Source organism: Mustela putorius, unplaced genomic scaffold (assembly GCF_011764305.1).
Source record: "Mustela putorius furo isolate JIRA1106 unplaced genomic scaffold, ASM1176430v1.1 tig00003867_pilon_pilon_pilon, whole genome shotgun sequence".
NCBI classification, from domain to species: Eukaryota; Metazoa; Chordata; class Mammalia; order Carnivora; family Mustelidae; genus Mustela; species Mustela putorius.
In genome coordinates, this window is record NW_025422019.1 from 12443235 (window position 1) to 12470056 (window position 26822).

Genomic DNA, 26822 nt, shown 5'->3' on the forward strand with positions numbered 1-26822 from the left:
ACACCAATCCAAATTCCATTACACAGAAACTGAGCACAATAATATTTTTTTTAAAAGTCACTAAGTTTGGGGCAGTTTACTGTAAATGTAATGTAATGTAATGTAAAACTAATACTGACAGAGGGGAGGGTGTGTGTGAGATAGAATGTGTGCATGTATTTGATTAGTAGATAGTAGATTACTAAGTTAACAATTATTTTTTCTTTAAAACACTGTGTTAAGTTGGTAAAAATGGTAATATAACAGACCATACAGTGCCTAACAAAAGTTATAAACCAACACAACCATTTTGGAGGAAGTGTTTCAGTATACAGCATGAGCCTATATATTGTGTTATAATTGGACTATTCCAAACTATATAAAAATTAATTCAAAATTAATCAATAACCCAAATATAAGAACTAGAAGTATAATACTTTTAGAAAAGAGTCACTGGGGTAAAATTTTATGACCCTGAATTTGTAAATGAATCCCTAACTATGATGCCAAAAGCATGTGCATATATAAATTACACCCAAGCAGAAATTTTCAAATTTATGCATCAAAGGACATTATCAAGAAAGTGAAAAGACAATCCACTGAGTGGGAGAAAATATTTTCAAGTCCTATATAAGAGTCTACTGTTCAGAATATGCCAAAAACTCTTAAACACAACTACAGAAAGAAAAAAAGAAATAGGCAAAGGAATTCAGTAGTCATTCCTCCAAAGAAGAAATACAAACGACCAGGAAGCATATGAAAGTATGTTCAACATCATTAGTCATTAGGGAGGTGTATACCAAAACCACAATGAGATACCAATTTATACACACTAGAATAGTTCATAAAAAGAAAAATGGAAAATAACAACTGTTAGTGAGAATGCAGAGAAATCAGAACTCATCCATTGTTGGTGGGAATATAAAATGGTGTAGCCACTTTGGAAAGACTTGGGTGGTTCCTCAAAAACTTAAACACAGAATTAGTCTATTACTCAACAATTACACACCTCAATATATACTCCAAAAATTGTAAACAGGTACTCAGGAAATTCTTGTGTACAAATGTTCACAGCCTCATGATTCAGAATAGCCAAAAGGTGGGGATAAAGTGAATATTCCTCAAAAGATAAGTGAACAAACTGTGATACGTTCATACAGAGGAATATTATTTAACCATAAAAAATGAATGAAGTGCTGACACATACTACAATCTGTATAAACCTCGAAACACTACGTTAAGCGGAAAAACGCAAGTAAAATGTCACAGGATTCCATTTACATATCCCAATGCATAAACCCATAGAGATAGAGATCAGATTGGTGGTTATTGAAAGGTATGGTAGGCTAGGAGATTGGTGACTGACTGATTAATGGGTATTGAGTTATCTGTTTTGTTGATAAAAATGCTTTACAACTAAACAGAGGTGGTAGCTGTATAGTATTGTGAATGTACTAAATGTCACTGAATTATACACCTTAAGGAAGCTTATTTTGTGCTATTCTGAATTTCAGTTCAGTTAAACAACGTTATATAGTTCCATGAAGAAATTCCATTTATGTCAATGCATCCTATAGAAATATTAAATTCAGGAAAAAGGGAATACACTAAAAATATTTGCAAAATATTTCAAAACATGAAGACAACTAACAACAGGGAGAATCTGTAAGTCATTGGAATCTAGCTTTTGATTCTGTTTTTCTGGTTCAGCTCATCTGCCTTATAATGAAAATAAAGACAAAATATTATATAAGCCAATTTATAAGTGTGTGGCTATAACTTCCTAACTGAAAGATCTTAGATAAATTTCTTAATCATCAAATCCTGCATTTTTCAGCTTTTCTGAGATTAACTTCTCTCAGAAATCAGGATAATAATACCTGCCTAAAATAATGTTTAATGTATGATACTTTCTGTTTACTACTTTTACATATCAAAGGCATAAAAGGAATAAAACACACCAAAATAATTTTAGTGGATGTGTTTACGTGGTTGAATTTTGTATGAGTTTCTTTTTCCATCTTTGTTAATGGGCGTTATGCACACACACACACAAACACATACAGTCAGACATACACACAGTAAAAATGGCATTTTACTACTCTAAAACCATCAGATCCCAAAGGTTCTCTCAGTATAAACTGTGAAGAATAAAATGGAATTCAACATATAATTTGGAGTCTCCAGTAGGTATATAGGTTGGTTTGTTTGTTTTTTTACCAGTGAGCTAGATAGTCTGAACTAAGTGTGATTCCTCAAGGACTTAATGCTCCTTCCATGAAGCACTGTTTTATGGGCCCACCTGGAAAGCTTTTCTATTCGTCTTTACCTGGTTGCTCTTCAGATCTTACCCTATGCTTCCTTTCCAGGCATGATTATCTTGAATGGAAATATTCTCTATTCTTTAATATTACCACTCCTGTAATACCTCACACAATGCTATGTATAGTGGATATGTGTTTGTATCATCTTGCCTCTGACTGTATGCTTCTTGACGTAGATGTGCATGCATGTGTGCACACTCACACCCCCCTCCACACACACACCCCATGCCTTATGTCTAGCTTGGTAGTTTGCTCCTAATATATGATGAATAAATAAAACAAGGCAAAGCAAAACAAAACAAAATGAATGAAGTAGTCTAAGACTGTGTGACATTTAGCTTGATTATTTTTTACTTATTAAAATAATAGCTTCCTCTCACTTCCAGAGCTTGATGTGTCATAGAATATATGTATTTTTCCTGAAGTAAAGCAAAAATAAGAATATTAAGATTGGCCCATAGATATGTGGGTTCTGGTGTTCACTGTGCTTTTTGATAAACATGATGCATCTTGTTGAAATATCCAGTCTCCCTAATTTTATACATCATATTCCAGAGTAGCAGAACCATTACACATGCCCAACATGGACATATGAATGACCTAACTTCCTGGTGCTTGCTCTGGTTTGGTGTAGACACTATTTTTTTTTCCTTTGGCCATTTTGATAGGCATGTGGTGATATTTCACTGCTGTTTCAATTTGTATTTACTTAATGGCTAACGATGTGAACACATCTTCATGTGCTTCATTTGTGATCTGTATGTCCTCGTCAATGAAATGTCTGACGTCTTTGTCCATTTTCTGATTGAATAGCTGTTTTGGTTTTTGTAACTTGAATTTTGAGAGTTTTTCTATATATTCTAGATATCAGTCCTTCGTTGAATATGGAAACAGCAAATATCTTCTTCCAGACATAGGCTAGATTTTCATCCTCAGAGCAAGGTCTTTTACAGGCCAATAGTTTTTCCTTGTCTGTACTGTGATTTTGATGTATAGTTTGAGAACTCTTTTCCTACTCCTACATAACACTGATTTTCTGCTCTGTTTTGATTTTTCTGAAAGTTTTATAAATTTACATTTTGCATTTAAACCCAGAAACCATTCTGAGATTTTATATAGTGCAAGACTTACACAAGTGTATTTTTTCTTCCACTGAATTACTTTTACACTTTTGCCAAAAATAACTTAGGCATATTTGTATGGGTCTGTTTCTTAGTTCTCTATTCTGTTGCATTGATCTCTATGTCTATCTCTTTGTTCATTCCACATAGTCTTGATTATTGTGTCTACAGAAATACAATTTTTCTTAAGTTCATTATCAGTTTAATACAAATTTACAGTAAGTTAAAAGTCTTTCGATAAATACTATTTAAAAATTGGGAAATTGTAATATGTTGATTATAAAACAAGTGTTTTCTCTTGCTATTACATGTGCTTTTCAGAATCACAACGAATAGAGATATTACAAAGCAAAATTAAAGTAAAAGCGCTGAGTTTTATAATAGGGAAAGATGTCTTCCATTACAATCTCCCTGCTTTTTGCAGGGCAAATTATTTTAAATAAAAATATATAAATATATTGAAAGCATAGCACATGTGTACTCTAAAAGACCAAAGACTAAAGTCATTACATAGAAAGTCTTCTGAACTGTGAAATTTCATGTGCTCAAAGCCTTTCAATGCATTCTATGAGGCCTCCTGCCTTAAGTCTATAAATTTTTATTGTCTTGGAGCACATAAAAATTTCTTGAATGATTTCCAATCATTTATTTTCTACAGAAACTCATCTGCTGAATTGCCTTTCAACATTTACTTTGCTTCTTAACAGTGCAAATTATATCTAAATACAAAACACTCAACAGCCATACATATTGCTCTAATTGTGTGCTGTAGAGCTGACACAGAGTAATGAAATGCTAATTGCAATTAGAACATTTTGTTTGTTCAGAACTGATTCCTTGGTTTGACCCACTTTCATAATTTTCTATATTCACAAGGCTTATGCTCAAATACCACCAAAGAATCCACTGTCCATAACGTGAATCAATGTTTTCACAAGTCCTTTCCCATTATACACACTGCAGATCAGGGCAGAGTCATCAGGAAACTCCCACACTTAGGTTATAATGAGTCTGTCCTGAAAATGCAAAAGCCTTCACTTGTCAGATTTGCTAACCACCTGCCACACCCACCCCGGAAGGAAACAGACTAGGACTGGCACACACACCTAGCAGAGTGTGCAGGCATTTGCTAGCTTGGTGTGGAAGACAGGACACTTTCTCCAAACCTCTCATGCAATATTGGTTTTCAGTATTACCCTGCATCTACTGGATATGCCAACTTTTTTCTAGGTGAGTAGAAGACCAAGTAAAACTATGACTTGCTACCTGAATGCATCACAAAGAAAAGTTTTTCAAAGATCATTACTTTACCTGTTTCAAAGATCATTACTTTACCTGTTTGACATCATATGCCAGAAGAACATATTTCAAATCTGGTGAAACTGAGTATTTTGATGCTTTGAAGGTTACCTAGAAATTAAAAAAAAAAAAAAAGTTATGAAAGCAGTGAAAAGCTTAATATCAGAGACATTAATATGAATTTGGGTAGGTAGATAATTTAAAAGATCTCAGTTCACATCACAACACAGTGATTTCATTCTTATTATAAATATGCATATACATCTATATATTTAATGTATGATTATTCAAATGGATATACAAACTTAGAGGCTATGTTAGACATTTCATTAAGAAGAAAATTTGCTAACGTATCTTTTTTACATGTTATCATTTAAAGACTATGTTAATAGTTTCATTATAATAAATAAGGCAAAAAATCACAACTTCATAAGCAAAATACTTTTATATTTGCAAGTTGAATTAAATTAAAAAAAAGAAACAGTAACATGCTGTTTTTTCTCTTTGTACTTTTGTTTTCTTATAGGTTGCATACTTGTATTTAAAAGAAGATACTCATATTAAAGACAGAATCTCTTTAGAGGATACTCCCACAGTAAACTTAATTAAAACACAAATAACTGATTGTACTTGATTATAACTACACTGTACTGCTTGATTTTGATCCTATAATTCTATCATTGAATAGGCCAGATGTCAGAAAGAATTGAAAATAAAGTGAAGGAGAAATGCATTGAGAGTAGAGAAATAATTTCATCTGAAATAAAGATTACATTTAATTTCAGATCTAAAGAGAAGTCAAACAAGTTGACTTAATGCATCAAAAGTCTACAAAATATAAAGACAAAATGGACTGCATATACATTATAGGCAGACTAGTTTGTATGGGTTTGGCAGAGAAATACATATGTAAATAATTTCATACACCTTATGCCAGGCCAATTTCTACAAGTCTGTTGTCTGCAAAAAATGAAAAAGGGTGATGTAAGGGTTTTTATACTTAGAAACCCCCAAAACACAATGGAAAAAAACAAGAAACTCCAACTAATTAACATTTGAGAAAGAAGCTTGCGTGGTATAATAAAAAAATATATTTAGTCTTTTTCTCTGATTCCTTGCATAAAACTCCTAAAATGTTGCAATTTTGAGGGATAGGAATATCATTCATTATTAACTAATTAATTAATTAGCTCCCTCTGACCATACTTGGTTTATGCCAGTGAGATGACTCAAGGAGTAGAGGTGGGGGGAGGGTGGTTAGACAGCTTTTGGAGAAGGGGCTGCCCACCAAAGGAACCAACCATCTGATTAAAGAATTAGAACTTTCTGTGCGAACTGGAGGTCAGGGCAGATGGAGGGATGGGAGATGGAGTTCAATCATGTGGCCAATGATGTGGCCAATCATGCCAATAGTGAAAACCTCCATAAAAATCTGTGAATGATGGTGGTGCCTGGGTGGCTCAGTCGTTAAGCATCTGCCTTTGGCTCAGGGCATGATCCTGGGGTCCTGGGACTGGGCCCGGCAGCGTCGGGCTCCCTGCTCAGAGAGAAGCCTGCCTTTCCCTCTCCCTCTGCTTGTTCTCTCTCTCTCTCTCTCTCTCTCGCTGTGCTTCTCTCTGTCAAATGAATAAATTCTTAAAAAAAAATCTGTGAATGATGAAATTTGGAGGTACTTCCTTATTAGTAAATATATCAACATATCAGGAGGATGGCACTTCCCAACTCTACAGAGACAGAGACTATGCTGGGACACTTTTGGACTTTCCCTATTTACCAGTTCATTTGGCTCTCCATTTGTAGCCTCTAAAATAAACCAGTATTCATAAGTATAGCACTTTCTGTATCTTTCTCGCAAATTATCAAAGGAAGATTGCGGGAACCACCAAATTTATAGCCAAACTATACTGAAATGCAGGTAGCCTGGAGACTTGGGACATGCAGGTGGCATCTGAATGGGGTCAGTCACCGAGTCCTTAACCTGGAGGGTCTATACTAATTCTGGTTAGTTAGAATTGAATCAACTTGTAGGATACCCATGGTGTCATGAAATTGTGTTGGAATAACATAGTTAACCTGTAAACCAGAAAGGCAAGAGAACAGAGTGGTCTGGAAGAAAATACTATTCTATGGCAATGCTAAGATTTGGAGGTTTTGCCTACATACATCTATCTTATACAGCCTTTGTATAAGAGACTTTAGGAGAAGGTCAGAATAATCATTGGCAGTAATGCATCTTAAAGGTATTAGTTTTCATTTTTAATCTATTTCAATAAAACTAGAAATAACAACAAACAAGGACCACAACAGAGCTGCCATTCATCTATCATCAGCTCTGTAAATTACTCATAATTTTGTAGTTCTCAACCTCTCGTGATTAGTATTGACATAGGTACCCTCATCCTTATATTCCTTTTCCTGTCATTAACTTACTGTGTACAGACATCTGATGGAAATTGGTCTGCACAGAATTTTTAAAATATATTTATTTATTTTTATTTTAGAGAGAGAGAGAGCGAGCAAGCAGGGATGGGGTCAGTGAGGGGCAGGGGGAGAAGGAGAGGAGAATCTCCAAGCAGGCTCCTTTCTGAGCATGTAGCTAGATGCGGGGCTCAATCTCAGGACCCTGAGAAGATGACCTGAGCCCTATATCAAGAGGGAGATGCTTAACTGAGTCACCTGGAGGCCCCCTAGTCATACACAAAATTTAGGGTGAAAATGAAGAAACAAGGTCTCATGTCTCTCAACATTATACTACCAAGAGGTATATTGTAACACCGTAAGGGGAGGTTTACTGTAATTTAAAAATTGGTCAAGCAGGTGAGCACACAAAACAAAAGAATACAGCAGGAACTCCTTTAATAAACCCTGCATTATCCCACCAGTGGAGCTCCATTTTTTTACTTTTTGGAAGAGCGCTTCCCCATCTGAATTAGTTAAAGAACATCTCACCTTTCTAGTCCTCATCCACTCTCACGTGATGTTCCTCACACAAATTAACTTCACACGTTCACAGGTGTGTCTGCGCCTCTGGTCACAACATTTTAGTATCTTTTACAGTTCCTACAATTATCTAGTCTGACACTTTATTAATTATCACTATACTGCCTCCAGCTTATGCAGAACACAAACTGGGAAACTTTCCAAATACCTTTTCAGGGGCCCAAGCTGTTGAACCTTCTCTGAATTGAGAGAGCTGTGTGCAGATCACTGATGCTGCAAAGGAACTCGCTGACAGTACATGCAGCTTTGTCAAGGGACACCAGAAGTCTCAGGCAAATCCCCCTTCATACAGCCTTTAATGGTATCATCTGTTGCATCCCAGAGATTTGTTCTTTCTTGCAGCCACAGGAGACCCCTTGCTCTACATTGACCCTAATTACAGACATTAGCATAGTTCTGGTTGAGACTCAACTTGATAGGACTTTAAATTAGTGTTGCCAATAACACTATTATGTTACCTGCATATTCAGTCACTTAATTACTATAGAAATAGAAGGATGCAGAAATAGTTTCTAGTGTGTTTATTAGTATTATTTAGCAATAATGCCTATGAGAGCATTCTCCAGACATGGCACAAAGGACATTAAAATGCATGAATTCTGCCATCCAGGAACATTCAACTAAAGCCAAGTGAGGTAGGACAAACAGAAAAATAATCATGCACATGGTTAATGAAACCAATTAAATGAGGAAGACAAGACAGTTGATCAAGTTGAGAAAAAAAAATGTGTTCTTCTGGGTAGCTTGGAAAGATTTTTTTTTGTATCTCATTTGTATGTGTCATTCCGTTCTACCAAAATGTATTTATTGAACATTCACAATATGACCAGTACCACAGCAGACTGAGAGTGCTATAAGGTTGAGAAACCACATTCACTAGAATTGTTTCCATCCCATATTGGAGAAGATAAGATAAGCACTGTTTCTCTATGGTCCATAGTAGGGTAGGAGTCTCAAACCCAAAAGCCAAAAGGGACTGGATATGGAGTGGCAGAATTAAGCTATATGGGTATAAAGAGGGTAAAAGGAATAGTCAGACTGTCTAAAAGGTGTGGTAGTCCCTAAGCTCCAGATAAGCATCATCTTATAGGAAAGTGATACAGTATTCTAGTATTCCACATTTTTTTTCAAGATCAGCCAGAAATCAAGATTTTAATTTATAATCTTCTGATTTTTAACAATAGCCCAATACTTTTAAATATATTTACAGACATCAATTTCTGCCTGGGGGCCATCAATCTGCTAATTTTGGGAAAAATAATAATTGCCGTAAAGCTGAAGGAAGGGAAAGAAGACAGTGCAATGAGATTTAGAGCACAGAATGGTGGGACACCTGGGTAGCTCAGTCGGTTAAGCACCTGACTCTCAGTTTCAGCTCAGGTCATGGTTTCAGGGTCGTGAGATCCAGCGCAGCATAGGTCTTCGTGTTCAGAGTGGAGTCTGCTTGATATTCTTTCTCTTCCTCTACTCCTCCCTCCACTCATTCTCTCATGCTTTCTCTCTCTCAAATAAAACATTCTTTAAAGAAATGAAGAATAGAATGGTATTCTTTTCATATATTTTATGGTACTGTAAGTGAAAAATTCATGATCCAGTGTTTTCCAGATAAATGAAAATATAGACTATGTTATTAGAATAAGCTAAACAAAATGCACAAGAAGCTTAAAGAGATTACTGGAAAGATGCGGGGCTAGCCCTATGGATTACTGCCAATATTAATAATGCATGTACTAATAATTGCTAACACGAATATAGCAGAGCTGATCACTGTTTTCATGAATGGTCAAGTTTAGAGCCCAAAAAAGCAACAAAATCAGATATGAATTTAGAGCAATTACTCTGGCAGTGGGTAAAAAATGATCTGGATCTGATGACATCTTGAAGTCATTAGCTCTGGTAAGAAGCTCTCAAGGCAATTTGGGCAAGCAATGCCAAGAAGTTAAGGATGAAACAAGGGCATAGAGAGGAAGGAACACATTCAAGGGAGACAGTTGATAAAAACAAAAGAATTTAATAATTAGATCTAAACACTGAGAAACAGGAAGTACACAAAACAATTTTTATTTCAAGTTTTTACCACTGGCTTAATGTTGCTATTACAACTTAAGTTGGGAAAGAGAAAAAAAAAAGCTTATTTTGAGGAAATTTTGAAACATGCCATTTTTAGACGTGTTATGATTCTAGTCCTTTTATAGTATCCAACAGGGAAAGCTTGATATTTTGTGTAAAAACCTCAAGTTTAAGAGATATATGTAGGAGCTGCCTTTAATTAATCAGTTACACAGAGCATTAGATAAAAGTTTATATTCAGTGCAAACCCATCCCCTTCAAAGAAAAGGGATAAAATCCCCAAAACAGCATGTTCTACTAGGAATGGATCAGTAACAATGCAGGTATCACAAGAATTGTTTTACTAATACTTTTATTCTTTAAATGTTCATGTTTTCTTTTCTTTTTTTTGTACTTTTGTTCAACCTTCCCCACTTGCTGTAATCCTTTCAATAGTTTATCTGCTCCCTATTCAAATTGTATTTCTCTAAAATATTCTAATTCTCCCTCTTAAACCTTTCCTGTCCTTTTCAGCTCAAGTGATTCATCTGACCTTTTATGTATGTAATTATATATGCAGTTCATCTAATCATTGATCACTGTTTCATGATTGCACTTCTAGGGTGTTTGCAACTGCGATTTACATCTTTTATTGCTACAGTAATGCCCCTATTAAGAGGCTCCACTGCAATGATTCACTCTTGTCAGAAACATTATAACTAGAGGTAGAAATAAGATAATGATAGTGTTCCAAGATGTCAGATACTGAAGATCATGGCAAGAAATCATTAAATACAAACTTAAATGTCAGAAGAATCAGAAAATATAAAACATGCATTTGGATGACTTGAGGTGGAGAGAGAATGGAATGAGAGGAGACGAATCAGAGATGGGGTTAAAATCAGCACAAACTGGTAAGAAGGACTGGGCTACCTTAGGAGTGAGATACGATAGAAGCATGAGAACTGTCCAGTTTGGGTGAGTATTATTCTAGTTCTTGTAACAAGTTGGTGATAAAAAATATTTATAAGCATCTCTACTTAGAAAAAAAAATAAATAAATACAGCAGAAACAAAAAACAAAAAACAATTGGCCCAGGAACTTGAGTTGGATAATGCTCTAAGCCTTAAAGCATAGGAGGGTCTATCTTTAACAGATAAAGAATAATGAAAACAAGAAGGTAGGTCTCTGTGGGGCTATGATCTTTCCTTCCTCTCTGAGCCTCCAACCTACCGAACTCCCTACAGACACAAACACACACACACATACACACACACACACACACCTTATGTTTAATTAATTTGGGCCATTACCCAATCTCATTTTTAGTGTATTGATACCTGATGAAAATGTTAAGAAAATTCATCTCTTATTCTAGAAAAATAAAATATTAATGTTTCAAATATGTGAAGTATATATTTCGAATAAGTTTATTTAACACTGCAGTCCATAAAAGACCATTAAATACACATGAAGAAGGATTTTAAAAAACAGTTAAATGGATGAGTGGAGGAAAATGGTCACCATGCAGCTAACTGAGTGATACTAGGGCAAAGAAGCTCAAGGAAGACCAGCAAAGAAGGCAAACCAACATGCAGTCCATGGTATGATGCTAAGAACTGGCTCTCCTTTTCTGCCTGTCTTCAAAGAAATGAATGAGGAAGAGGCAAATAGGTTTTTACCCTGTAGCTTTAAATAAAGCCATGACTTCTCTTTATAGCCATAACTGTGTTTATATGCAGGGAACTTTAAAATCAAATATTTTATTGTGTATTTCTTCTTCACATTGTCTTCTCTTAGCTACCCAATTAGTTAGTATAGTGTTTGGATTATATTTCTTTGTGATACCCAAGGTATCCATGTTGCATAAATATAATAGATGGTCTCTTTCTTTTTTTCTAAGAACCATGTATCTTATTGATACTAGAATATTTTGTAAAACTAACTCCACAAACTGCCATGGTCCAAGTAGGTAGTTTTTAAGACTAATGAACTGATACCTACTAACCCCTGTAGAGTATATATATTTATTGCTACTTATATTACATCTATCACATATATATATAATATATATATCATTTATATTATATATATCACATATATATTTATTGCTCTATAAATGTGAACGGCCAAATTAATATTTATTGATCTGGATCATAAACCATACACTAAAACATTTAACAAACATTTTTTAAAATTTTTAATAAGATGGCAAAAACTAATAGTCTCTGAATTCTATTAATAACTTTTAAAAAAGGGCAGACAAGGTGATTTTTGAGGAGAAGCGTGTCAATATTCTTCCTCCCAAAAAGTCAATAAATTAGAAAAGCATTGGCTGGAGAGAGAAGGAAAGGAATATTTTAATTTGTATATTTATATAAATTATTTCTTGGAGGTTCAGATGGGGCTATTTTACTGACTTCAAATTGTCAGGCTTTCTAATCATCATATTTTGAACATATTTTTCTTTTAAGTGGTTACATTCTAGTTCAGCTGGACTAAAGAATAGGACAACAGAGATATGCAGATGACCTGCAGACCCATGAGCAGATGCTCAACATCACTTATCATCATGGAAATGCAAATCAAAACTGCAATGAAATAACACTTTACACCTATCAAAATGGCAGAATCAAAAAGGCGAGAAATAGTAAGTGTTGGTGATGATGTGGGGTAAAAGAAACCTACAGGCGCTACTGATAGGAATGTACAGTAGTGGAGTCACTATGGAAGGGAGTATAGATGTTTTCTATAAAAATTAAAAATAGAGGGTGCTTGGGTGGCTTAGTAGGTTAAGCCTCTGCCTTCAGCTCAGGTCATAGTCTCGGGGTCCTGGGATCGAGTCCCGCATCAGGCTCTCTGCTCGGCAGGAAGCCTGCTTCCTCCTCTCTCTCTGCCTGCCTCTCTGCCTATTTGTGATCTCCGTCTGTCAAATAAATAAATAAAATCTTTTTTAAAAAATTAAAAATAGAAATGCCATATAATCCAGTAACTCCACTACAGAGTATTCATTCACTCAATGAAAATGGAAACACTAATTTGAAAAGATACATACACCCATGTGCTTATTTACAGTAGCATTATTTACAGGAGTTACAACATGGAAGAAACCCAAGTGTCCACTGATAAACAAGTGGATAAAGAAGAGGTGGCATCAATTTATGTATGAATGTACACACATACATGCGCGCTCACACTGGAACATTACTTAGCCATAAAAATGAGATCTTGCCATTTGTGACAACGTGGATGGATCTAGAAGATATTGTAAAGTGAGTGAAGTCAGACTGAGAAGGACAAACAAAATATGATTTCACTTACATGTGCAATCTAAAAAAAGAAAAAAAAAAGAATGGACAAACAAAAAGCAGAAACAAATCCATAAATACTGAGAATAAACTCATGATGCCACAGGGGAGAGCAGTTGGGGCTGGGGCAGGGAGATCCTGGTTGAAGGAGAGCCAGAGATTCAGGCTTCTAGTTATGGAATGAGTAAGTCACGAGGATGAATGGCGCAGCATATGGAATATACTCAGTGGAATTGTAACAGCGATGTATGATGACAGATGGTAGCTACACCTGTGGTCACTATAGCATAACCTATAGAACTGTCGAATCACTAAGTTATACACCTGAAAATAATGCAAATACTCTTCAATTGAAAAAAAGAAAAAAGAAAAGAAGAGGGCATATAGAAAGATATGAAAAGCTATGGAAGTCCTAAAAATAATCACATCAGAAGTTTTCCACATCATGGCTTAATATATGTTCAATAGAATGCTTATATCATTGGATGGGTAGACTGGAGCTCTGCAGTAGCAAACTGCTTCAGTCTATTCTTGCTACAATATTCCATCAGATAAATATTAGAGACTAGGATTTCACAGACCTAATTAATAGGGTCATTACTTTATTTCATTTTTAAAAGATTTTATTTATTTATTTGAGAGAGAGAGAAAGAGAGAAAGGGGAGAGAGAAAGAACAGGAACAGGGGAGGGGTGGTAAGAGGCAGAGGGAGAGGAAAAGCAAGCTTCCCCACTAAGAAGGGAGCCTGATGAGGAACTCGATCCCAGAACCCTGGGATCCTAACCTGAGCTGAAGGCAAACCCTTAACCCCTTAACCGAATGAGCCACCCAGGTGCCCTGGAGTTGATCTTTTAAAGAATTAGATTAATCACAACTTTTCCATCATGACATAGTACAATTCATGATAAATTTGGCAAATAAAAATACAGGATGCCCCAGTAGATATCAGAATATCAGATAAACAACCAATATATTGTAATATATAAAAATAATGATAAACCATATAACCATGAAAATAACATGAAAAGAATGGAATATCTTATAAGCAGTCATGAAAATAAGTGAACTACAGCTAAATGCAAATTTGCATGAATCAGTAACAGAATCCTGAGTGATAAAGGGAAGTATAAGAAGTTGCGGGCTGCCTAATTCCTCTATTTAGAGTTCAAAGTCAATTAAGACTAAATATGGTACTCAGGCAAACACACACACACACACACACACACACTGAGTTAGATATTCACCAGAAACCCAAAGATGTAAAAATGATCCCCAGAGAGAATTAGTTTAAAAACTGAGTTGTCATTTACTAAATTGCACTTTAATGGTCCAAAGCTAAAAGTCATTCTTTATTGTCCACTTTCTCAGAAATGTCCATGAATTGACCCTAAGCTCAGTTGAGGACACCAGGGGTTGTGTGCAACTATGACTGAATAAATCTCTGTGTTCTTGTTTCCCGACACACACAAGCAACCATTTTCTTACGGTATAAAGAGAGGAATTTGTGGGTTGTAGGGCATGTGAATACTCGACTTCACACTATAATGACAAACTGTTACCCAAAGTAAAAACACAAATTACACTCCTGTCAGCAATGAGTAAGAGACCCTGTTCTCCACATTCTTTCTAACATTTGGTAATCCCAGTTAAACCTTGCCAAATGGATAGATGTAAAGTGCAATCTCCTTTTTGACCATTATTTTTCTGTTTATGAATTACATTAAGCATTTATTTGTTCTCCAACAATGTATCTTTTTGTAAAAAGTCTACTTATATATTTTGTTCATTTTTCAACAGAATTGGAAGAGTTTTGTTTTTTTTTATATATTAGTTACACTATTTTTTTTTTTTTGGTTAATTAATGTTTTTTCCCATGTCTTTATCATTTACTACCTGACATTCTTTTGTATGCTAAAATATCTGTTCGTACACTCCAATTTTAACATGACGGTATAATAAATACAGGATACAAATAGCAAAAAATATAAGGATGTGATATTTAAAGAAGATTCTGAATATGAAAATTATATGAATAGCCAAAGAATAACAAGGATTGGGTTTCAGCTTATGAACATCAGTATTTCTGTTAATAAGTTATCTTTTAATAGTCATGCTCAAGACTCAAAATAATAAGTGGATTCTCCATTTCCTTCTCATTTGTCAGTATCTATTTGAAAGCAGAGATATCATACATGACCCTTCCCTGGTAACGTAAATGGCTAGAGTAAAGGAAAAGAGTCATTTCAAATTTACTTCCATGGTGGCATAGCACTTTCCATTTATTTGGGAAAGAAAAGGCCTGTAGGATCAACTCACATCCATTGGAATGACAATAAGAAACAATCAAAAACTGCCTCCAGATTCAGTGTCTTGAGCCCAAACCCCCTGCTCAGAAGGACTGGGTTCTTTTCTCCCATCTCATAGTCACAGCCGCCAACATTGCTGGTGTCTTCGCAACTGTGCTTAGGAGATCTGTTACACATTTCTCAGAAATCCAAAGATGGACACAAAAATAATTTCCAGAGTAAAAAAAATTAGTTTAAGAGTTATCATTGATTAACAGGACATTTTAATGCCCCAAATAAAAAATCTTTCCTTGTATAGTCTCCTTTCTCAGAAATGTTTGTTAATACCTTTAATCTTCTCATGAAATGTAGAGAAGACAAATATCAATAACTTTTCTGTATATATTTCAATCTCCAATGAAGCTTGTTTTAAACCAAAGGCATGAAGAAGGTATTCAGTTTGTACATTTCTTTTTTGTTGTTTTAATATGAATTTTATTGCATTTGGAGAATCAAGGGAAAATCTTAAGGGTTATATTTACAAGGTCTTATAGGACAGATAATGCTTTTAAACTTTATTAAACAGGTACTTATGGCTGAATGGGTTCATTACAGTCATTTATCTACAACTTTTCCCACGGTACCTCTTTCTCTTTCTAATAACACTCCTTACTTATTTCTTCTTCTACCAGTTAATAATAGATACATAACAATTAATAGATTTAAATTTTTTTTCCTCTGGACTTTCCAAAAGGTAGTGAATGAGTATTTCCACTGAGATAAAGGATAAATGGAAATATCTAAAGAAAAAATGTTGCTGCTCATGAGTACCAATGCAAAGACCCAATGTGAAAAGCTTGCGCAAAGGAATTCCTAGAAAAAAAAACCTGAACCAACTACCGATGAACATATGGCAGGATAATGCTCAACTTCACTCATAATTCAGTAAATACATCTTATAGCAATTAAGGGCTATTTTTCATCAGCCAAGTTGATACTAATAAAAAATGTTCATAAGACTGAGAGACAGCAAGAGTAGAGAAGTAGGCAATATCATACACCATTGGTGGACTTAATACAATGTGATAGTATTAAATTTCATATTGACCTTTCTTTTGACACAGCAATACTACTGTATGAATTTAGCCTACATCTACATTTCAAAAATGGTTGCCAAGTATATTCACAAATGTGCAACAGGAAATAAATACATAGTACATGACACAGAAAATCTATATAACTGCAGCTGCCCCTTGGAACAATTTGTTACTTAAGCTGTAACCTTTACTAGTTGCCAAGCACATTTAGATATGGCCTTAAGATATACATATACTGGCAACAGGTCTTTGCGGAGAAGGACCATATACTACCGTGAAGCCGGGCATCCGGGAACGCCCACCCGCCCAGGGTAGAGCGACGCCTGCTTCAGGGAAGCCCAAGCACCCAGGAACACTCAGCTCAGGGTGGAACCACCTGCTTCCCTTATCCATTATCACTCCTTTCTCTTCCCAGAAACACCCCTTGTTAGTTAGATGAGTCCTTTGAATGTGCTTGTTTAACTATAAACTTTATCCTCCTTCTTGCTCCTCTGCAAGACGGGATTAACGTTTGTCCTTCATCAATCCTTCTGTTGGCTATATATTTAGAAATATATTGTTTATGTACAGACCTATGAAGATGTACAGACATCTTCATTGATATTACCTGGTACCAGTGTATACACAGACATATTCAAAAAGGATAATGAGTAATATGGAAGGAAGCTTTTATTTTCACTGTGTAGGCACATGTGTAGCAACTCTGTCCAATAGGACTTTCTGTGATGATGGAAATATTTGTTTGTACATAGTCTAATGAGGTAGCCATTGGTTCCATTTGGTTTATTAAACACTTGAAATGAGGCTGATGTGACCAAAGATAGGTTTTTAAAATTCCATATGATTTTAAATAATTTCAAAGTAAATATAAATAGCCACATGTAGCTAATGACTCTCAGATAATTCAATAAACTGTTTATAGTTTCTAACCCTATATTTTCATTCTATTGTGTTTAGAAATGTCAATGAGAGAGATTAAGAATATCTGTATTCTTTATTATATTTTATTAAAATATCCACTAAACGTCAATATTTTAAGGACATATATAAATTATGGAATGACCAAGGGAAAAAAGAAGACCATAGGACTATATTACAGAAATATAAACTCTGATTAATTCAAAACTTATAAAGGTAAGTGCTTCGTTCCTAACAAAGAGAACTTACAATGTGAATTTGTTTTTATCTTTAGGAAGAACATATGAGGGCATATGTAAGGATACAAGATTACTGTGTATTTATATGAATTAAATCTTACTTTACCACTCCTCATAAAAAATAGAATGTTTTTCTAAGTATTTTTCTTCTAAAATAAATACCACATGGTATTGCCAAAGAAAATGATGTGCATAATCTCTTATTCTTTTTTTTTTAATATTTTATTTATTTATTTGACAGAGAAAGAGATCACAAGTAGGCAGAGCAGCAGGCAGAGAGAGAGTGGGAAGCAGACTCGCTGCTACGCAGAGCGCGGGATGCAGGGCTTGATCCCAGGACCTGAACCCAAGGCAGAGGCTTAACCCACTGAGCCACGTAATCTCTCATTCTGAATAAAATCTCTCATTCTGAATAAAATATGATTCTACCTCTTCTTTAGGTAGAAATACATATTTGTATCATAATTTACTTTTTAAAATTATAATGCAATTATTCATTTATCTTGGGTACCCTTTTCTTTCTCAATGTTTGGTTAAAATCAATAGTATATACAACTGAGTCCTGAGAACATTTTTTAAAGTTCCAAAAATAAGAGAGAACTATTTAAGGATAGTTCAGGTATTTAAAGTAGGCTGGAAAAGGTTCATAATGTCAGACAGCATAGCTGGTAAAGGGTAGGATTTTCATCACAGTCTCCCCAATTCATATAATAACCCTTGATCATTGATTATTTGCAATAACACTAGGAAACTACAATCATTCAGTTAAATCAAAGAGTCAATAATCCAAAATAAACAGATGGATGGGGGGTGAGTGGAAGGAATGAAGGAAGAAAGGAAGAAAGGTTGATCAAGACAGTTGTTTATTTTTTTCATGATGAAAATTGTTTTGTTATTTTACACAGAACATCTAATTGAAATGGGAATAGACTATTATACTTAGTTATATTACACTGGGGAATTCCTTATATTCCTTCCTATTTCAGTAAAACTGAATGTAGAATATAAAATGAATGTAAAAGTTTAAAGACAGAGAAGAGATATAGGAAGAGGAAAAAATAGTAAGTAAAAACCTCTTAATTTAATGAAAAATAGTAATGCAATACATATTCAAGAAACTCAACAAATTTCAAATCAAATAAATTCAAAAGTATGCTTACCTAATCACAAATTGTCAAAAATCACAGTAAAAATTTCGGCAACGAGAAAAACAACATATCACACAGAATGGATCCTTGATAAAAGTAGTAGCTAATTTTTCTTAAGAAATCATAGATGTCAGGGGTAACTGGGTGGCTCAGTGGGTTAAGGCCTCTGCCTTTAGCTTGGGTCATGATCCTGGGGTCCTAGGATCGAGCCCTGCATCGGGCTCTCTGCTTGGCCTCTCTGCCTACTTGTGATCTCTGTCTGTCAAATAAATAAATAAAATCTTCAAAAAAAAAAAAAAAAGGAAACTATAGATGTCAGATGTGAGGATGGCATTTTCAAAGTACTGAAGGAAAAACACCATCAACAAATAACTCTATATGGAGCTAAAAACATTCTTTCAAAATTCCGAGAAAATTAAGCATGTCAAGATTTAAAAAAACAAAAACAAAATTAAAACAAAAAACAAAACCAAAACAAACATACAAGAAACTGAGAGCATTTGTTACTACCAGACCTGTACTCCAAGAAATACTAAATACTAGAGTCTTTACTAATACTAAATACTCAAGGGAGTCCTTCAGGCTAAAATTAAAGGACACTAGCCTATAACCTGAATCCACACGAAGAAACAAAATGACGCAGTAAACTTACCTGCATGGAAATTATGAAAGGCAGCAAATACACTGTAACTCCTTTCTCCCCCTATATATTTAAGAAGATAGCTATACAGGGATGCCTGGGTGGCTCAGTTGGTTGAGCAGCTGACTCTTGCTTTCAGCTTAGGTCATGACTTCAGTTTTCTGCGATCCAGCCCTGCATTAGGCTCCCTGCTCACCAAGGAGTCGGCTTGAGTTTTTTGCCCTGTAACCCTCCTCTCACTAGCTTTCTCTCCTTCTCTAAAATAAACAAATAAGTCTTTAAAAGCAAAGAAGATGATTTCATAAACAATAATTATAAAATTGTGTATTTAGGCTTAAAATGTATAAAGACATAACTTGTATGACAATAAAAATGCAAAGGAGAGAGAAGAAATGGAAATATGTTGGTACCGTTTTTGTGTACTACTTCCATCTGAAAATACACCAATTGTAAATAAATATGTACTTGATAACAGAGTTCCAAAATACATAAAGAAAAATCAAAAGAATTGAAGGGAAAAATGGACAGTATAGCAGTAATGATTAGACTTCCTGACCCCAATTTTATTAGTAGATAGAACAACTAGGTGAAAGATCAATAAGGAAAAAGAAGACTTGAACATTATAAAGCAAAAAATCTAACAGACAAATCATTAGCAGGATATATATTCTTAGGAGATGCACAGAGAACACTCTCTAGGGATAGACCATATGCTAAGTTATTGGTCGACCTTAAAATTCATATGAAACACTCTCTAGGAATAGACCATATGCTAAGTTACTGGTTGACCTTAAAATTCATATGAAACACTCTCTAGGGATAGACCATGTGTTAATTTATGGGCTGACCTTAAAATTCATCTGAAATGAAAGGGATTCTGAATATTCAAAATAATCTTGAAGAAGAATAAAGATCAGGTACTCACACATCCTGATTTGAAGTCACAAAACTTATCACAAAGCTACAGTAATCAAGACTGTGATAATGGCATAAAGATATAAATTAATATAATAGAGAGTCCAGAAATAAATCTATACATTGTGGTCAACTAATATGTTATACGGGTGCTAAAACCATTGAATGTGAATAGTCTTTTCAAACAATGTTGCATGGACAAGTGATTACCCACATGCAAAAGAATGAATTTGGATACCCTACTTCACATCATATGCAAAGGTAACTCAAAACAAACCACAGAACTAAACATAAGAAAAAATTATAATTTTTTTTAAAGATTTTTACTGTTTATTTGACAGAGAGCAAGGGAGCACAAGAAGGGGGAGTGGCAGAGGAAGATGGAGAAGCAGACTCCCCACTAATGCAGGACTTGATCCCAGGATCCTGGAATTATGACCTGAACCAAAGGCAGATGATTAACTGACTGAGCCACCCAGTGCCCCCAAATTATATTTTAGGCAAAAACACAGTGGTATATCTTTATGGTATTAGGTTAAGCAATAGTTTCTTAGATTAACAATAAAGGATGTTAAGACAAAAGAAAAATATATTTTATTTCATTGAACTTAAAATCTTTTGTTCATCAAAGGATATCACTCAGAAAGTAAAAGATTACACCTGCAAGAAATGATTTGCAAATTTCATATATGACAAGGAACTTGTATTTTGCATATATAAATAGACACTTAAAATTTAGCAGTGAAAAGACAGTCTAGTTAAAAAAATGGGCAATGGATTTTAACAGAAATATCTCTAAGGATATTCAAATGGCCAATAAGCACATGAAAACATGCTCAACATCATTAGTAAGTGAAGGAATGCGAATCAAAGCCACAGTGATATGCCACTTCTCACACATTAAAATGGCTTCAGTAAAAAAGACAGGAAGAAGCATTGACAAAGATGTGAAGAAATCTGGTTCCTCTTATACTGCTAGTGAAAAGGTAAATAGCTGCAACCACTTTGGAAAGTATTTCATAGTTCTTCAAAAGACTAAACAATGAGTTACCATATGACCCAGAATTACACTCTTCAATAGTGGAAGTATGTCAAGGACAATGAAAATATGTGCTTATACAAAACTCGCATACAAATGTTCGCAGAAGTATTATCCATAATAACCTCAAAATGAACCTAACCTATTGAGGGGACCTGAGTGGCTAAGTGAGTTAAGTATCAGACTCTTGATTTTGGCTCAAGATATGATCTTAGGGTTGTGAGATTAAGCCTTGAGTCAGACTCTGTGCTGGGCTTGTAGCCTGCTTAGGGTTCCGTCTTTCCCTCTCCCTCTGACCCTCCTCTTAACCATCAAAAAAGAAAGAACCAATTCAAATGTCCATTAACTAATGAGTGGATAAACAAAAGTAGCATATCATGCAATGGAATACTATTAACAACAAAAAAGAATGAAGTATTGATATATCCTAAAACATAAATAAACTCTGACTTATTATACTAAGTGAAAGTACTCATAAAAGACCACATACTGTGTATTTCATTTACTTGAAATGTATAGAATACACAAATCTGCAGAGATACGAAGTAGACTCATAGTTGCAGGAAGACACAGAGGGAGAGCTCAGGAAAAGGACTGCTAGTGTGTAGAGGTTACTTTAGGGACAGCTGAAGAAAATTCCAAAATTAGGCTGTCATGATGGTTACACAACTCTGAGAGTATATTAAAAACAATGAACTGTACATTTCAAATGGTAAAAATTATGGTATGTAAAGTATCTCTCAAAAAAGCTGTTACAAACACGCACTCCCCCCAAGACACACATACACTCAGGAGAGTCGGGGTGGGGAAGAAGAAGAGGAAGGGGAGGAAATTAGGGAAAAAAAAAAAAAAAGAAATTGAAGAGTACTGTGATGAAGTCATATGTTTTAGTGATATTTCCATGGTTTAATTTCTTTCCCAATTGTTAAAATTATATTTTAATTCAGCTCTACTTTTCCCATTAGCCAAAAGTTAGAAAAAAAATAATTATAGGAGTCATATTTCACTTATCATATGTCATTAATTAAGAGATGACTAGATTTTCCTGAAACTAATGTGGAAGAGACATTTCTTTCATTGTCTAATAAGAGATGAATAGATTGGAGGATGAAATAAAGCTTCTTGTACATATATATATTTTAGATATCCCATGAATTAACAATGTGCCAAAATAACAAAAATATGTTGCAAAAAATCAAGTAACTGTTTCCTGTCTTTCAGTCTTTGCTTGAAATAAATACTTTCATTTCAAAAATTAAAAGATCTTTTTACTTGCTTGCAATCGGATGGGCTCACACTTTTAGTGAGTGGGGAAAATTATTATTTTGGCTTATAAATTATCCTTTTTGCAGATGATTCAAATTTTAAGAGCGTTAATTAAATTTCATTTTTCTCCTACATTCTTTCATGGACAACTGTGAATCAAATATTTACATAAATGATACTATGTTGAAAAAGAAATTAATCTGATTAATTAAAAAAATGTGTACTAAATGTCTACTTAGGGCTATGCCATCATTGTTCTAGTCACTGAAAATATAATACTGAGTAAGTCCTGGTTGGCCTCTTCTCTTCAGATATTCATAAACTAGTAAGAAGTTTAATGAAAGGTATAAAAATGTATCATCATAGCTTAATCAAAATATTAAAATTTATCTTTGAATAGCTTACATATTTCTGGATTTCTAAATCAATACAGCTTCATTAATTATGGCAACCATCTATTTCACTCTTTTGAAATTAAAGTTTTATTTAACATTTCAATCAAGGAACCTGATATTCTCTATAGAAAACCCAAAAGACAACACAAAAAAACTGCTGGAACTGATACATAAATTCAGTAAAGGTACAGGATACAAAATCAGTATACAGAAATCTGTTGCATTCCTATACACCAATAATGAACCAGCAGAAAGAGAAATTAAGAAATCAACCCCATTTACAACTGCACCAAACACCGTAAGATACGTAGGAATAAACCTAACCAAAAAGGTCAAAGGCATGTACTCTGAAAACTAAAACACTGATAGAAGAAATTGAAGATGACACAAAGAAATGGAAAAACATTCCATTATCATGGATCAGAAGAAAAAAAAAATTGTTACAATGTCTGTACCACTCAAAGCGATCAACACACTTAATGCAATTCCCATCAAAATACCCACAGCATTTTTTCAGAGAGCTAAAACAAACAATCCTAAAACTTGTATGGGACCACAACAGATCCCAGGCAGTCAAAGCAAACTTTAAAAAGAAAAGCAAAGCTGGAGACATCACAATTTCAGATCTCAAATTATACACAAAGCTGTAATAACCAAATAGTATGGAACTGGCACAAAAATAGTAGGCACATAGATCAACAGAACAGAATAGAAAACTCAAGAATGAACCCACAACTATATGATCAATTAATTTTCAACAAAGCAGGAAGCACATGTAACAGGGAAAAGATAGTCTCTGCAACAAATGGTGTTGGGAAAACCAGACAGCAATATGCAAAAGAATGAAACTGGTCCACTTTCTTAACACCATACACAAAAACAAATTCAAAATATATTTAAGACCTAAATGTAAAACATGAAACCATAAGAATCCTAGAAGAGAACACAGGCAGTAACCTCTTTTACATCGGTTGTAGCAACTTCTTTCTAGACACTTCTCCTGAGATAAGGGAAATAAAAGCAAAAATAAACCACTGGGATGTCACCAAAATAAAAATCTTTTGCAGAGCAAAGGACATGATCAACAAAAGTAAAGGCAAGCTATGAAATGGGAGAATATATTTGCAAATGAAATATCTGATAAAGGGTTAACATCTAAAATATATAAAGAAATTATACAACTCAATACCCCAAAATGAATAATCCAGTTTAAAAATAGACAGAACACGCCAAATAGACATATATCCAAAGAAGACATTCAGATGGCCAATAGACACAAGGAAAGATGTTCAATGTAATCAAATCTGTAATGAGCTGTCACATCACATCATATCAGAATGACTAAAATCAGTAACACAAGAAACATGAGGTGTTGGGGAAGATGTGGACAAGGGAAACACTTTTGCATTGTTGGTGGGAATGCAACTGTTACAGCCACTCTGGAAAACAACATGGAAGTTCTTCAAAAAATAAAAATAGAACCACCCTCTGATCCAAGAGCCACACTACTAGGTATTTACCCAAAGAACACAAAAATAGTCATTCAAATGCATCCCAATGTTTATAGCAGCATTATATACAATAGTCAAATTATGGAAACAGTCCAAGTGTCCACTGGTTGATGAAAGGATGAAGAGGATGTGGTGTGTATATACAATGGAATATTATTCATTCATAAAAAAGAATGAAATCTTGCCATTTGCCACAACATGGGTGGAGCTAGAGTATTATGTTAAGCGAAATACGTCAGAGAAAAATACCACAGGACTTCACACATATGTGGAATTTAAGAAACAAAGCAAATGAGCAAAGGGGCGCGGGGAAAGGAGAGAAGGAAGCAAACCAAGAAACAGACTCAACTATAGAGAACAAACTGATGGTTACCAGAGGAAAGCTGTGTGGCATGATGGGTAAATAGGCAATAGGGATTAAGGAGTGCACTTGTTGTGACGAGCACTGGGTGTTGTATGGGAGTGTTGAATCACTCTACTGTACATCTGAAACTAATATATTATATGCTAATAGGAATTTAAATGAAATCTTTAAAAAAGTACTGAGTGGTCCAATCAACTATAATTAAAATAGTACGCTTTTAAAAAATAGTCCATTTTTAACTAGAGTGAAATAAGTCAGTCAGGGAAAGAAAATTATATGATCTCCCTGATATGAAGAATTTGAGAGACAACATGGGGGAGTTTGGGGGGTAGGGAAGGAAAAAATGAAACAAGATGGGATTGGGAGAGAGACAAGCCATAAGAGACTCTTATGTCTTAATCTCACAAAACAAACTGAGGGTTGCCAGGGGTGGGGAAGGGAGAGGATGGTGGGGTTATGGACATTAGAGAGGGTATGTGCTATGGTGAGTGCTATGAAGTGTATAAACCTGGTGATTCATAGACCTGTACCCCTGGGGCTAATAATACATTATATGTTAATAAAAAATAAAAAATTAAAATTAAAAAATTGTCCAGTTTTAATGGTTGATATCCAGGATCTATAATGAACTCCTCAAACTCAATACACACGAAACAGGCAAACATATCAAAAAATGGGAAGAAGATATGAACAGACACTTCTCCAATCAAGACATACAAATGGCTATCAGACACATGAAAAAATGTTCATCATCACTAGCCCTCAGTGAGATTCAAATTAAAAGCACATTGAGATATCACCTTACACCAGTTAGAATGGCCAAAATTAACAAAACAGGAAAGAACATGTGTTGGAGAGAAAGTGGAGAAAGGGGAACCCTCTTCCACTGTTGGTGGGAATGCAAGTTGGTGCAGCCTCTTTGGAGAACAGTGTGGAGATTCCTCAAGAAATTAAAAATAGAACTTCCCTATGACCCTGCAATTGCATTCCTGGGTATTTACCCCAAAGATACAGATGTAATGAAGAGAAGGGCCATCTGTACCCCAATGTTTACAGTAGCAATGGCCACGGTCGCCAAACTATGGAAAGAACCAAGATGCCCTTCAACGGATGAATGGATAAGGAAAATGTGATCCATATACACTATGGAGTATTATGCCTCCATCAGAAAGGACGAATATCCAACTTTTGTAGCAACATGGATGGGACTGGAAGAGATTATGCTGGGTGAAATAAGTCAAGCAGAGAGAGTCAATTATCATATGGTTTCACTTATTTGTGGGGCATAACAAATATCATGGAGGACAAGGGGTGTTGGAGAAGGAGTTGGGGTAAATTGAAAGGGGAGGTGAATCATGAGAGACTATGGACTCTGAAAAACAATCTGAGAGGTTTGAAGTGGCGGGGGGGTGGGAGGTTGGGGTACCAGGTGATGGGTATTATAGAGGGCACGGATTGCATGGAGCACTGGGTGTGGTGCAAAAATAATGAATACTGTTTTTCTGAAAATAAATTAATTAAAAAATAAAATAAAATAAAATAAAAACGGTTAAAAAAAAACATTCATTTTTAACATCCAGGAGATGATGGATTGAATTTGTATATTCTATGTAAACTTCCTAATTTTGCCACAAATTCTTTTTGACCAAGACACAAAAACTACTTTACTATACTGTTATATACAAAAAACAAATATAAACACACATATAACAACTGAACACTAACTAGATTCTAATGTCAAGATTTGTTGAAAACATTAAAATAGAATTGATGACTTAATGCCATTTAAAGACTTAAGACAGAATGGTGATTCCTCCATTTCTGAAAGATACAAAGCAATTAGACAAAGACCTGTCTGCTCTATTCTCAAAGAAATCCTTGATCTACATACTTTGCCTCTTTTCTGTTAGTCCATTCTAGTTCAAG

At 34.7% G+C, this 26822-nt stretch overlaps 1 protein-coding gene across 2 annotated transcripts in view; it reads right to left on the reverse strand.

Moving 5' to 3' along the window:
* The window catches only part of DPP10 (dipeptidyl peptidase like 10), a 1364876-nt gene that overhangs the window by 306589 nt on the left and 1031465 nt on the right, over window positions 1–26822 (reverse strand). For both annotated transcript variants that reach the window (XM_004773359.3, NM_001310171.1), the window contains 1 exon segment: window positions 4760–4834. In XM_004773359.3, coding sequence (XP_004773416.2) covers window positions 4760–4834 — 75 coding nt within the window.